The sequence below is a fragment of the Pseudopodoces humilis genome, chromosome 3 (assembly GCF_049639895.1).
Source record: "Pseudopodoces humilis isolate 2021_Gansu_Grassland_sample_001 chromosome 3, ASM4963989v1, whole genome shotgun sequence".
Taxonomy (NCBI): domain Eukaryota; kingdom Metazoa; phylum Chordata; class Aves; order Passeriformes; family Paridae; genus Pseudopodoces; species Pseudopodoces humilis.
This window is the reverse complement of record NC_142202.1, coordinates 39,869,994-39,883,236: the sequence shown is the minus strand read 5'-3', so window position 1 is coordinate 39,883,236 and position 13,243 is coordinate 39,869,994. Positions and strand designations below refer to the sequence as shown.

Here is a 13,243-nt window from a genome sequence, read left to right as displayed (position 1 = left end):
ATTCAGAGTCTACAGAACAAAACCCTGCCTGAGTCAGTGGCCAGTACATGATGGTTTAGACCTCCAAGAAGTATATAAGAATCTCCTAATCACATGCCCTCAGGAAAGTCTCACCTAATTCCTAAGTGTTAAAGAGTATCTCAACTTCTGTGCAAAAAAAGTTTTTATATTCCTTTCCAAAAACATGTAGCATTTATGAGTATAACACTGCCTATTACTGCAGTCCAGATAAAGGATGATGACATGAAAATGTCATTAAATTGTCCTCCAACTTAAAGGATAAAATGTCTTTTACCAACTCTCATTGACATTGAATGTAAATATAAATTTTGTAAATAAAATATTGCTGATACCAACAATATATTCACCAGAACTGCAAATATAAACTATATAATAACATTAGATGCAAGTGTTGGCCAACAGTGTAATACAACTCCTTAGTTGATCATGAGTCAAAGGGAAATATTGATATTTGAAATGGCAAATGTTACCCTGTGGAAGTGGAAAGAGAGAACACTACTGAGAAGAATGCTTGGGTGAGAGCCAACAGACATTTGAAGCTGTGTGGAGTGGTGCTGTTTTTAACAGCTGAGCCTGCTCTGTTGGCATGATAGAAAACCAGAAAGCTACATTTCTGTGTGGACAAATAAGCAAGCTGCTCCTGACACCAGAAAAAAAGTGATGATTTAAGTCATTTTATAAAGTTTTCTTTTTAGTTGTTGAGCATAAAAAGCCCATTTCCCACACATTTGCTGACATTTTCTTCTTGCAAATTCACACACAAGCAAGCCAACACTACGATTAAAGGATCAACCTTTATTGAGTCGATGGTTCCAAGAGACGTATTTATTGTGTTACTGTTCCAGGTCTATGATGATGGGAAATTTGTGTACCTGGTGATGGAGCTGATGCGGGGAGGCGAGCTGTTGGACCGCATCCTTCGACAGAAGTGTTTCTCAGAGCGGGAGGCCAGCGCTGTGCTGTGCACCATCACCAGGACTGTGGACTACCTACACTCTCAGGGCGTAAGTGTTGCTTTTTTGGCTTAGCTGCATCAACCTTCTTAAAATTCAGCTTCTTGAAATAGCAAATAGTTGTGATTTTGCTTCTCTGAAATGTAAATATGTTTCCCCCCTGCCTCTCCGCCAAAAACCTACCTCCATATTTATAATTACATTTGGTTTGTGAAATAGGGTCATTGGCTTTTTATCCATCTTCCACTGAACTGAAGCATGTTGAAGTAGTATTTTCTTTCCCCACACTACAGTGATTTTCAAGTTCATGTACTTTCTAAAGATATTAGTTGTTTACTTTTTATCACAATCATTACTGCAGGATCTGAACTTTTAGCAACACTTCAAATATGGTAGCTGAATCAGCAAATAGGTAGAAAGTCAAATGCTCAGCTCTCCAAATGATGTGGCAGTTTGAGCAGCTGATGGGAAAGACTTCTGACATGCTGTTAAAATCTGACTTTTAAAATCTAAGATCTTTATATGCAACAGTTTGAAAATCTCTCCTTTTCTGCATTTCAGGGACAAGCAGTTTGGATAACTAGTCAAATATTTACTGTTTTTCCTGCTTCATGGTTAAAACAAAGTACATTTTGTGCTTTGGCTTCTATGCTTTCATGGTAATTTTTCAGTCTTGCTATAACAAATAAGGGCTGTTTTCCTGCCACTGATATTCAGCATGTCTGGTAAAACACATAGTCACATAAAATTGTGTGAATACATTTTGAAATTAGGAAATTAATTCCTCCTTTCAGGTGTGAGCCACTCACATGGACAGTCACAAGAACCTTACACTTTCCTCCCATGATGTGATATATTCTTCACCTTTCAGTTCAGTATTCAAGGCTATCAAGCTCCAGAAGACTCTGCCACCAAGATGTTTGTACAACTGCCCACTTTGTCCACCCTTAGGAAGTCGTCTCCCCTTAGAGCAGCAGCCTCCATCTTAATACACCCACAGAGGCTGTCAAACATTTTGTTTTTCATTTTAACAGACTTTATTTTTTTTTCCCCCTTCATCTGTCCAAGGCTTTTAAGTAACTTTTTTTTCCAAAACTTAAATATTTTCAGCATGAGTTCTTGACCTACCTCAACCAGCAGACCAGAAATGGCAGCCAAGCCCCAGTGTTCCCTGACCTCCTTTTCTCACTTGTTTCTCGCTGTTCTTTCTTAAGGTGGTGCACCGAGATCTCAAGCCAAGTAATATCCTCTACATGGATGAGTCAGGAAACCCAGACTCTATCAGGATCTGTGACTTTGGGTTTGCCAAGCAACTCAGAGCAGAGAACGGGCTGCTCATGACTCCCTGCTACACAGCCAACTTTGTCGCTCCTGAGGTAGGATCACATTTCAAAGCCTGCAGTAGAAAGTGAGTCCTAGGAAGCAGTCCTTCCTCCCTTGCTGCCTTTACAAGAGGAGCAAGGCAGAAACCAGGCTACTGGCACTTGCACAGCCTCTATTACAGTAACTTTCCTGTTCCTAGTCCTATCACGGCAGTTGTTTTTCTCCTGACAGAAGCTGGTGTCTGTCTTGGTCTGGTGCACACAATGCTTTGGCTCATTACTGGGATAAGTATCTTTTTTTCTCTAGCTGCTTCCGATCAGACTTCTTTCCCTCTAGTGCACTGCATCAGAACAGGATTAAGGCTTAAGAAGGAAATCTTGATGTCAGGTTGCCCAGACACATTATGGAGTCTCCTTCTCTGGAAATATCCAAAAGCCATCTAGACACAATTCTGAGTGTTCTAGGGGACCCAGCTTGAGCAGGGAGGTTGAACTATATGACCTTTCCAATCTTAACCATTCCATGATTCTATGATACAAATGAAAAGAAAAATCCTTGCACTAAATCCTTACTATGCTGAAATCAATGAGAGCTTTATTGTTGGCTTCACTGAGCTGAAGAAATATCTCTCCTCTTGGGCTCTCCTAGTACCAACTACCCCTGTTCTGGGGGATGTAGGATATGCTTTCTCATTTTTACAGACAGGAAAGTGGAGGAAGACCAAACAGCTTGTCCCAAGCACAGGGAGAGGTGGCTCTGCATCACTGGCAAGTGCTGATCCTTTCATGCAGCCCTACAAGAGTTCATACGGCTGTTTCATGGCTTGGGCTCTTTGCTGTATTTGACCCATGAGATGTTCATCTCTGCTTCCTCACAATGAAGGAGCTAGAAGTTAATTTCTTGGGTAATTACCCATTTCTGGGAGCGATGAAAATCAAAAATTTTAGTACTTGCAATACACTACTTCATATGTGTGTCTTCCTTTGCTTGTTTTGGTCCTAATAAGAAAAACAAAAAACTACTGTCTTTCAATACTTCATCTGTTCTCTGTTATCAAATACCAGTGTCTCTCAGTTGGTATCATCTAGCAATCTTTTTTTCTCCCTAAGTCTTCTCTTTCTCCCATGCAATGTTCATCTGTGACTGGAAAGAGAAGATTAGGATGATCTTTCTGTACAAGGTCCTTTCATGATACCAAAAGTTACAGGAATCACAGCCTCCCAGCATCAGAAGGAGAATTTGTTCTATAGAGACCATTGCCAGGGTGGTATAAATTCAAAACAGATTTTTCTTCAGGAAAAAAAAAAAACCTTCCATTGCCAAGACAGATTGGTTTGGGGGTTTTATTATAGTTTGGTTAGGCTTCCATTTTAGAAATGGGAAGGATCTGTTTAAAATTTATCAAAGTAGATTGAAAAAGTTGTGTGGCACCACAGCCATTCAGTTTCTAAACCACAAAAATAATCATATTTGCAAGATTTGAAGCACTCCTATTTCCTCCAAGGTACAAGATGCTTAAAATAGGTGTAGCTGTTTTTCTTGATGGGCTATTCTGTATAGTGTCTGTAATCACAAACATTGCCACTTTCAGATCAGACTCTTTTGATTTAAACTGAAAGCAGACATCACCACTCCCAGACATTCGTGATGAGTAAGACAGTTCCTGCTAATGCAGGAGACATTGAAGATTAATTGAAGCATTACCAGAACTGGCAGAGAGCTTACATAAAGCCTTAATTGATTTTACATTCTACCTGTGATATAATGCTGCCCTACAGCCCAGCTTTGACTTTCACGTTCCCTTTCTCAGTCTGACTGCAACGTCTGCCACATGAAACTAATTAAGGAGGCAGAAAGTCAGCTGAGCTGGTGACAAAGAGGGCGGTGACCAAAGAAGGGGGACACGTTTGCCCACTTGGATCACCCCTTATTTTGGAAACAGTTAATTTGGGGTTCAGGTGATAGCAAGAGCAAAGATGAAGGCTATCTGAAAGAGGCACGCTGCCACCTAGTGCGAGTTGTGCTGCATGTGAGGAGCAAAGAGCCAGACTCTTCTACTACTGGTGCACTAGCGTGATCTTGGATAAATGTTTTATCCTGCAGTTTTCCTACAGAATTCGTGAAGAACTACTGCTTTTTGATTTGAAATTATGAGGGGTTTTTATTTCCTTTCTGTACCCATTTGCATACCTGCTTGTTACAACTAAGAAAAACCTCTATTTGTAAACATTGTGAACCCAGTAAGTCAAAGCCTACAGAAGTAAAAGGGGGTTGGACAAATATCTGAGCCGTTCTCAGAACTGGACGAACCCAGGGTATCATATCTCCAGGATACCCATTATCCCCACAATGTCCTGCTATGGTGTGGCACTAAGAACCAGTTTCGGACTCTCTTTCAGATCCCACTAAGTTCTGGAAGTGACCCGATAATTTCGGGGTTGTGTAACCACTTGCTTATTAACCCACTCCACTAAGTATCATCACTGCCCCATTTTTCTGTCACTTTCCTTGGACTTGATTGTCCTTGGATATTGGAGGAAAACAGAGCAGGAGTGAAATGCAACAGTTTTTCAAAGAAGTTTTTCCCATAAAAACTGACATTAATACAGGGGGAATGAATGCAGGAACTAAAGAAATACAAATAAATAAATCAACCAGATAGCCTTTATATTATGTGCAGGAGAGAGAGGCAGAAGCACAATTTTACCAGCTTTGTGAACAGAAGGACCTGTAGCTTTTTCTCTGTGTTTGTTGGGGTTTTATTTGTTTTTGGGGTTTCATTTTTTGGGGTTTTGTTTGTTTGTTTGTTTGTTTGTTTGTTTTACTTTGGTTTGGTTTTTGGTTTGGGATTTTTTTTTTTGCTGTGGGAGTTTTTTTGTTTGTTGAGGTTTTTTTCCCAGGTAGCAAATGTTCGCTTAGCAGCATACCTGGCAGATGGTTGCTTTGCCACTCATCATTTATAAAATCTGTCAAGGCAACATTTTCTCAAATTGTTTTTCCTTAGCAGAATCTGGTCTTTTCTGTGATAGAATTCAGATGCTTAAATCACTCCTGGCTAATAGGGCTGCAGGTCAGAGAAAGACTTGCTGAATTTGTACATTCCTTTTTCATGTGCTTTGCAAAAATATCTATCTACTGGTCCATCTAAAGAGGACAAAACTTCTTGTGTGTCAGAACTGAATAAACAGAGGGTAATTTGCTTTTGTAGGAAGATATAAAGGTTGGTGACTTCACTTTCACTTGGACCTGCACTGATCCAAACAGGTATTTCTTCTAGTGTGCACTAGCACAAATGAAATCTGGACCTTACTCTTACTGCTACACCTTACCATCCTGTATTGGTATTGAACCTAGTGGTCAGATCTCTGCTGACTTCCATGGGTCTTGTTTGCCCCATGGGAAAAAGGGGCCAAGTTTTACCCTGCTGTTAACTCCAGTCTAAATGTGCCCACTTTTCTTTATACAGAAGATAAGCCTTTTAACATGCATCTTCATTAGTCTGACATTAGATATGCTTCGGTGTGCATCCATTTGCTGTGTCAAATCCAAATACTTGGAATACTTATCACTGTCATATGCATCCACAGTGTTGTTGGTAACTTTTATGTTGGAGGATATGTTTTAAAGTATTAATGAGCTCTTTTTTTAAGAAACATTTTAAAACAGTGAAATATTGTTCTGCTTTGCTGCAAATTGGATGGTCAGAGGAGTTCCAAGACTCCTGAGCTCCAAAAAAATGCACTCTTCTCTCTCACTCTGAAGAGGAAAGATGTGCTGAGTTTAACCAGCTCGTTTCAGCCTGGGCTTTGCTTTGCTCCATAGCACCACTGGACATTTTGATCCCAAGGCAGCCACCTGTTCCAGGCAGATATGCAGCTATTGGAATGTCAGCAGACACAACCACTAGTCAGTGCTTTTTGTAGAATGGAAGCTAAAAATTCAGGAATGCAGATTAACCTATTTTCATCTCCCTCTTTCCTTCCTACAGGTCCTTAAACGCCAAGGTTATGATGCAGCCTGTGACATTTGGAGCTTGGGGATCCTGCTGTACACCATGTTGGCAGGGTGAGTGACGAGGTTCTCCTAGAGCAGCAGTCTCCAGTGGGCTCAGCACTGCAGCACTGATTAAGCCTGAAAGGAGTCACAGATAGGGATTCTGACCTCTTTGAGAAGTGTATTCAGTTGTATAAAGCAAGAAAATAGATGCCAAGACTTATTCTAAGTTTGGGTTTTTTTTCTAGGATGCATAGATATCTTTGACACTTGACAAATTGTTTAGGTTTCTAACAGAAACTGCCTGTATGCACTGAGACCTAGACTCCTAAAGGGTTCACTCACCACTTGAGCAGTGGGAAAGTTTTCCATTAGGAGAGATGCGTAGAAGTATAAAGAGCCTCATCACATTCACCTTATCCATGGAAGAATGTTAATTCATTCTACTGGTACTTGTATTTTCTTCAGCTTCATTATTCTTCATTTGTTATTGTTGTTGAAGTGTCTGAGCACCTCTAAAAGCTAAAAAAAAACCACACACACAAAAGTAGAGTTCAGATCCTATTTGAAAAATATGATTCAGAAAGTAAACTAAGAGATCAGCAAGAATAGCAACAGGCAGCAGAAACTTTTGAGAGGTACTTGGCAAAAATACTCCTATGTGTTGGCTAAAGTGAAATATTAAAACAAGAAGATCCAAGGAAAGACACAGATTGAAATAAGCAGTGAAGGATAGGAATAAGATGTGCAGGGATGATTGGGAAACAAAGTGTGCAAACCCAATCTAGAGTTATCAGGCCCCTGAATTTAATTTCTCAGAGTATGGTATGAGCACATTTATCACACCTAAGCTCAGCTTGCAGCTTTTTAGTGACCTCTCTAAACCGTTTAATCTAATCATTCAGCTGTGACAAGAAGCTTGGATTCATTCCTAGGTTTTATACAAAAAACAAAGAGTTGGACTCTGACTTTCTGTTATTTGCATCTCCTGCCTTGTGGATTATAGGAAAGGTGCCAGCGGTCTCTATTTCATCTATTTTATTCTTGACTATAGGTGTGATCCAGGTCAGCTGAAATATAGCAAAACTTTCTGGGGAAGTTTCCCAGTCTACTAGGATGTCCAAGAACCTGTTTCTATTTGGCTGATGCCCTAGACTGCTACACAGCTGGAATCAGTAAAAAAAAATTAACACATTACCCACAGTTAGATTTGTTCAGTTGATTATATTCAGAATTCTTCTTTGTTGACTATGAAGGAAAAAAATTCAAATATATTTGAATCAGGAATACAAATAGCACAATTAGTGGATTTTCAATTTACTTACAGGTGCCAGTAACTTGTATCTCACTTTTTCTGCACCTACCAGAGAAAATAATAGTAACACAATCAGTTGAGGAATGCTTCTTTAGGTGCCACCACTGCATTTATGAATGGTTTTGTTCTTCCTCACCACAGGAGATTAGTAGGAACTGACAAGTATTTACATCCAGGACTTTTGTCTCCTCCTATAATCACTATGAGCAGAGAGGGCTGAGACAGCCAGGACTAGAGCATAGGCCAGGGGTCATGTTAGTGCAGCTAGTGATAGACCCCAGAGTTTTTGCCAGTCCTTAGCTCTGACTGCATCCCTCCTGAGAGCTATAGATTGGAATAGCATCTATCTCACTGGGCTGAACTGCTATGAAGTCTGAAGTGTTTTTGAAAATGAGAAAATACTGCACAAGGAATTGAATTTGCTACCAGAAACCAGGTGGGATAGGAAGCTGTGGCCAAAGCAACTGTTTAACAATCTAAAAACTGCTCTGGCAAGTTTAAAGAGAAGACAGATGGAAAGAAAAATATAAAAAAATCAAAAATATCTACCTCATGTAAGCCTACACAGCTGTTCAAAATTGCAGAGTAAAAATGGGCCTGGTAGATGGTAGTCAACTGCAAAAACCTTATCTCTTGTCACTCTCTGAAAACAAAAAGTGTATCTTCTGCATGTGATACTGATTTTGTCTCAAGCTGGGTGCATGTTACAAGTAATTTCTGACTGGCTGGACAAGGAAGTAACATATCGCAGTTAATTTATTTTGCCCAATAATTTTGACTTGCCTATTATGGTTAACAAAGCATTGCAAAATAGATTAAGAAGGGTTCATCTTTATTTTCCTTTTTTTCTGTTTCAGATTGTATTTCTTCTCCATTATAACTTTTGTCCTTTCTTGCTGTTACCAAGATACTGGCATTGGCAATAAAAGAGTTGGCAATAAAGTAGAGTTAAAACAAGAGGTCAAAACCTGACTATTTTTACAAAGAATATTTCACTCCTAAAAATTTTAAAATTTTTAAAACAAAACAAAATTTTAAAATTTTAAAATTTTAAAATTTTAAAATTTAAAAACAATGAAAAAATCAGTCTTTTCCTCTACAGATCAATATGAGGAGCCACCAGATTGTACAGTTTGAGTGAAAATAAAGCAGCAGTATCAGTGGTACATTCTGGAACCAAATTCCTGTTGTAATCAGTGGCAGTTAATACCAGAACCTAAAAATCACGTACTTGCAAATTACATAGTTTTTTGTTTTGGTTTGGTTTTTTGTTTGTTTGTTTGTTTTTAATAGATTCACTCCTTTTGCAAATGGACCAGATGACACCCCAGAGGAGATTCTGGCCAGGATTGGCAGTGGCAAATATGCTCTTACAGGAGGAAACTGGGATTCAGTATCTGATACTGCAAAGGTCAGTGAACCCTTCCTCAGATTTTCTCTCAAGATTTAAATACCACAGAACTCTTTTTTTGGTGCAACTGCTCTTCTACAGGAAGTGTATATTTGTCAATGCCACAGATGTATAGTCTATCCATGAATCACCTTTTTGCTTCCCAGTTAACCAGGAGCAGGCAGTTTTAATTCCTGGACAGTTCACAGTTTAGGCTGCCCATCTATCACAAGGCAAGGAAAACCCCAGGAGAAAAAAAAAATCATCTGGTGCTGAGATCTTGAGTCATGAAGCTGTGCACTAGTCTGTGAGACAGGTAAATCGGCAGGAAAATTGCAAGCTTCCAGTTGCCCAGCATTAATCAGAAGCTTCTACAGGCTTTAAAGATTCTTGCAAGATATTTCATTTTTAGCAACTGTTAGTACCCAATGGAAAAACATCGATACTTTCCACCACAAAACTGCAAGCATTCCTAGTAACATTTATCTTGCTATCAGCACCTATGAGCCTCACAGTGGATTTTTTTATCAGCTGTCCAGTTTTGAAGTTAAAATGTTTAGATGTTGTAGAGTTAACCTAATTGAACTTTAGTTACCTGAGTGTTGAGTTTCTGTTCTAAGTTTCTCTTGTAAGCATGCCTCGAGGTCAGTGAGGAGATGCCTCCAGATGGCGTCCTCTCCCTAGGTGTTTATCACTCCTACAAGGTTGCCAGGAAATAAGAGTCGTTCAATAAAATGAATACCCTCCACGTTATGTTTTGACTGGATTATTAACTTAGAGCTGAACATTACACTCGAAAATTTTGAAGGTAAGTCCTGACACTTAAAGAACATAGAGCCTGTCTAAAGTGCATCACTCTCTCCATTGTACATGCTAATGATGACACTGTCAACAGGAAGATCTTAGTAAAACTGCACTGCTATTAATTGCTTTCTCCCTGTTTTCATCCTTTTCAACCCAGGACATTGTGTCTAAGATGCTTCATGTAGACCCTCATCAGCGCCTCACAGCAGTCCAAGTCCTGAGACATCCATGGATAGTGAACAGGGAGTACCTGTCTCAAAACCAACTCAGCAGACAGGATGTTCACCTGGTCAAGGTACCTCCTACACCCTTTCCTCATCCTTGCTTGAAGAATGAGCTGTCATTTGTGTAGTCTGAAAAGTGATAGAGGAGTTGGGAAGATTATTTGCCACAGAGGCTAAATTTAATATGGCACCATATTAACTGTATTTTTGACTGTCGTCCGCTCAGTATTTTTAACTTTAGGCTTCATTGTAATAACCTGGTGGCACATACTGCTCTTCACCGTTCTGAATCCGAGACACTCTAGCTGTCTGCCAGCCTAAGTGTTATCATCTCATGGAAATTGTGCATGTGTGACAGTTTTTTAGGATACTGAATAGGGGAAGTAAAAAGCATCAAAGCATTGAATTCCAGCTCAAAGTTTTCTCTCTCTCTGATTTACAGGGTGCAATGGCAGCCACTTACTTTGCTTTAAACCGAGCACCTCAGGCACCAAGGTTGGAGCCTGTATTGTCCTCCAATCTGGCTCAGCGGCGAGGCATGAAGAGACTTACCTCTACCAGATTGTAGCAGTACCCCCAAAAGGCCTCCTTGAAAACCCACAGTCTATTATTTGAAAAATTCATCTTTACTTGGCTAGCAGAACTTTCTTGGACAACCTGCACATGAAATTGCCAGAACTAGCAGAAACCCACGTAAGGCAAAGTTCTCATTTGCTACATCTTTTCTTTTACATTCCAGCCAGGGTCCTGAGTTTAACAACTTCACAAAGATGTGCCAGTTTTGCCAGTAGCTCTGTTTCTTTACTGAGATAAAGCCAAACAAAATAGGTGAGCTCCATCCTTTCCACCCTAGAAAAACTATTTTTGAGTCCGTAAGATGTTCCATGGGAACAGTTTTCATTTTGTTTCTCAAGAAAAGCACTTTTTGCTATGAAGAACACAGTTGGGTTAGAATGCCGTTCCAGCATGTGTCATGATGAAGTGACTTGGCTGCTCACCAATAGACATCTACTGATCTCCACTCACCCGAGCAAGAGTGATGGCTGCAGAGACACATGAGTAACACCTTATTTGAAACAAGTGCTATACATCATGAGGTAGAGAGAGCTGGTGGTGGTGGTGGTGGTGGAAATACCTTCTGTTTTGGAGGAATCTTTTGCACTTTGCTCCTGCCTTCTCTGGAATGAAGCTAGCACCTCTCAAGGAGAGTGTGCCACCAGCTCTGACTTGCTCAAAAGTCTCAGAGAGCAAAAAATCTCTGAGGAACTCGGTCCTTTGAGGAAAAGAATGGGTCTTATGGGACTGTGGGAAGGCATTCACATAAAGCAGGGTGAGTAGGAGCCTGTGGATCAGGCAAGAGAAAGGTGTCTGGTCTTGGCAAGCAAGCTGGTCTGGGAGGATTAGGTAAGGGGCTGGGGAATCGAACAAAGGCAGGGAAAGGCGTGAGTGGCTTTGAGGACAATAGGCAAAATAATTCAAAGGCAACTAGTGTGCAAGTGGCTGGGGGTCAGTGATTCCCTCTCAAAGCAGGGGACAGTCCCTCTTCAGTGGCTGGTGCAGAAGACAGTGGGCGGCTGGGCTCCCAGGGGCCAAGTGGGTCTGTGCAGCCATCCTCCCACACCATCGCCCAGACTGCTCACCAACACTCCAGAGTGCCACACTCTGCACAGGAGCAGGAGAGGCCATTTCCAGTCATTGCTCCCTGCCCTCCCCTGGCTGTTGACCCAAATCTGCCTCCATCACCCAACATTTCATGTCCCTGCCTGGGTGTTCTGCTCTAGCAGAGCTAAACTCCCCATGCCACGTGTGTGCAGAGAGTATCCACTTCTGAAGAGTTCAGCCAACTCTGTTACAAGCTTTAATAATAATAGGTTATGAGGAGAAATGGGAGGATGCTCTGCTTTTATATTTATATGAATATGTACATGTGTATTTATATACATATAAAACAAAAATTCTATGCCCTAATACCTGGATTTTCCAGGTTCAGGGAAAGAAAACTTTTGTTGAAATGGTCTCTGCAAAATGGACTTTTTTCTCATTCCCTGGTTTTGAAGAATGCAAGCAAGGTTTGTGGTGCCAGATGTGAACTATTTTTTTATTCTTTTTCTTACCCATCTTGGCTTATTGGTGGTCACAAGCTGACCAGGATTCTTCTTTGTACTGCTTTTGTTAATTTTTGTTTTCTGAGTGAATTCTGTCACCTCAGATGCTTCATGGAAAAAACTACTGTGCTGTGTTGGCTTTTTTCTGTTGTGACAGGGGAGAAAAAAAAAAAGAAAAGAAAAATGTGAACATGGAGCTTCATATGCTAGACATGGTAATGTTTGCTTGCTGGGTAGTTTGTGCATCTTGGTGCTGAACTGGAATTACCAGATCACTGCCTCAGAGTGTCCAAGGGGTTTCATTTGCTATAGTAATATTCTTCCTAAAACTATCTCTGCTTCAAAGTTGACTGAAGTTTGTTTGTTTGCATTAGTCTATTTTTAAATTTAAATTTATTCTTAATAATTTAAACTAATATTTAATGTTCAAGTTTATGTGCTGTGCACACAGGATCGCTGCAAAGCAGCTCTCCTTGAAGCCCTTTTCTTTTCTAAAATAAACAATGCTGTGAAACTTCACACAGAGGCTGAATTGGCTGGGACTGATGAGTGCAAACGCACAGGTGGGTGTCTGTGCTTCTGTACACAGCAGCCCACATTCTCTCCTCTGGCAAAGCTGTGCTCAGTGTCAGCTTTTTGCTGCCTTTAGAATTTTCTGCTTGTTAGAAGTTAAATCTCACATGTTTCTGCTAACAGCACACCATGAGGATATCCACCTGCAGGGTTATCCTGGCTGGTGCAGAACAGCTCTGGCCAGGCCTTGTTTCCCTTGAAGTGACTTCTCTCCTGGCACAAGGCAAGGTGGGCATAAGGATGCATAGGACAGCCTGTAGGGAGGGCTGGATTTTCTGAGGTCCCAGCTGATATGTGCTGTTTTAACAAAATGTTTTTTTAATGGTCAGAGTAATTGTATTGTATTGTATATGAACGGAAAGACTGTTGAAAATACTATGTACAGTTTTTGTCTCCCTCTGGGATTTCCTGGTCATCTTGCATTGCTCCAGTTTTCTTTCTCTCACAACCACTGGAAAAAGTCTAATTCCCTCTAGATATACTCAGTCTTAATTCTTTGAGCATTTTTTTCAACTGAATATTATTGTAGGCCAAGCTTACAG

General features: G+C 40.4%; 1 protein-coding gene across 1 annotated transcript in view; it reads left to right on the top strand.

Moving 5' to 3' along the window:
• Positions 1 to 12,416, top strand: part of RPS6KA2 (ribosomal protein S6 kinase A2) — a 158,487-nt gene extending 146,071 nt beyond the window's left edge. The window contains exons 16-21 of the mRNA XM_005526944.3: positions 867 to 1,025; positions 2,189 to 2,350; positions 6,286 to 6,362; positions 8,899 to 9,016; positions 9,957 to 10,094; positions 10,466 to 12,416. Of these exons, the coding sequence (XP_005527001.1) occupies positions 867 to 1,025; positions 2,189 to 2,350; positions 6,286 to 6,362; positions 8,899 to 9,016; positions 9,957 to 10,094; positions 10,466 to 10,591 (780 nt within the window). The 3' untranslated portion in view covers positions 10,592 to 12,416. The remainder of the gene's footprint in view (positions 1 to 866; positions 1,026 to 2,188; positions 2,351 to 6,285; positions 6,363 to 8,898; positions 9,017 to 9,956; positions 10,095 to 10,465) is intronic.
• Positions 12,417 to 13,243: the final 827 nt, after the last annotated feature.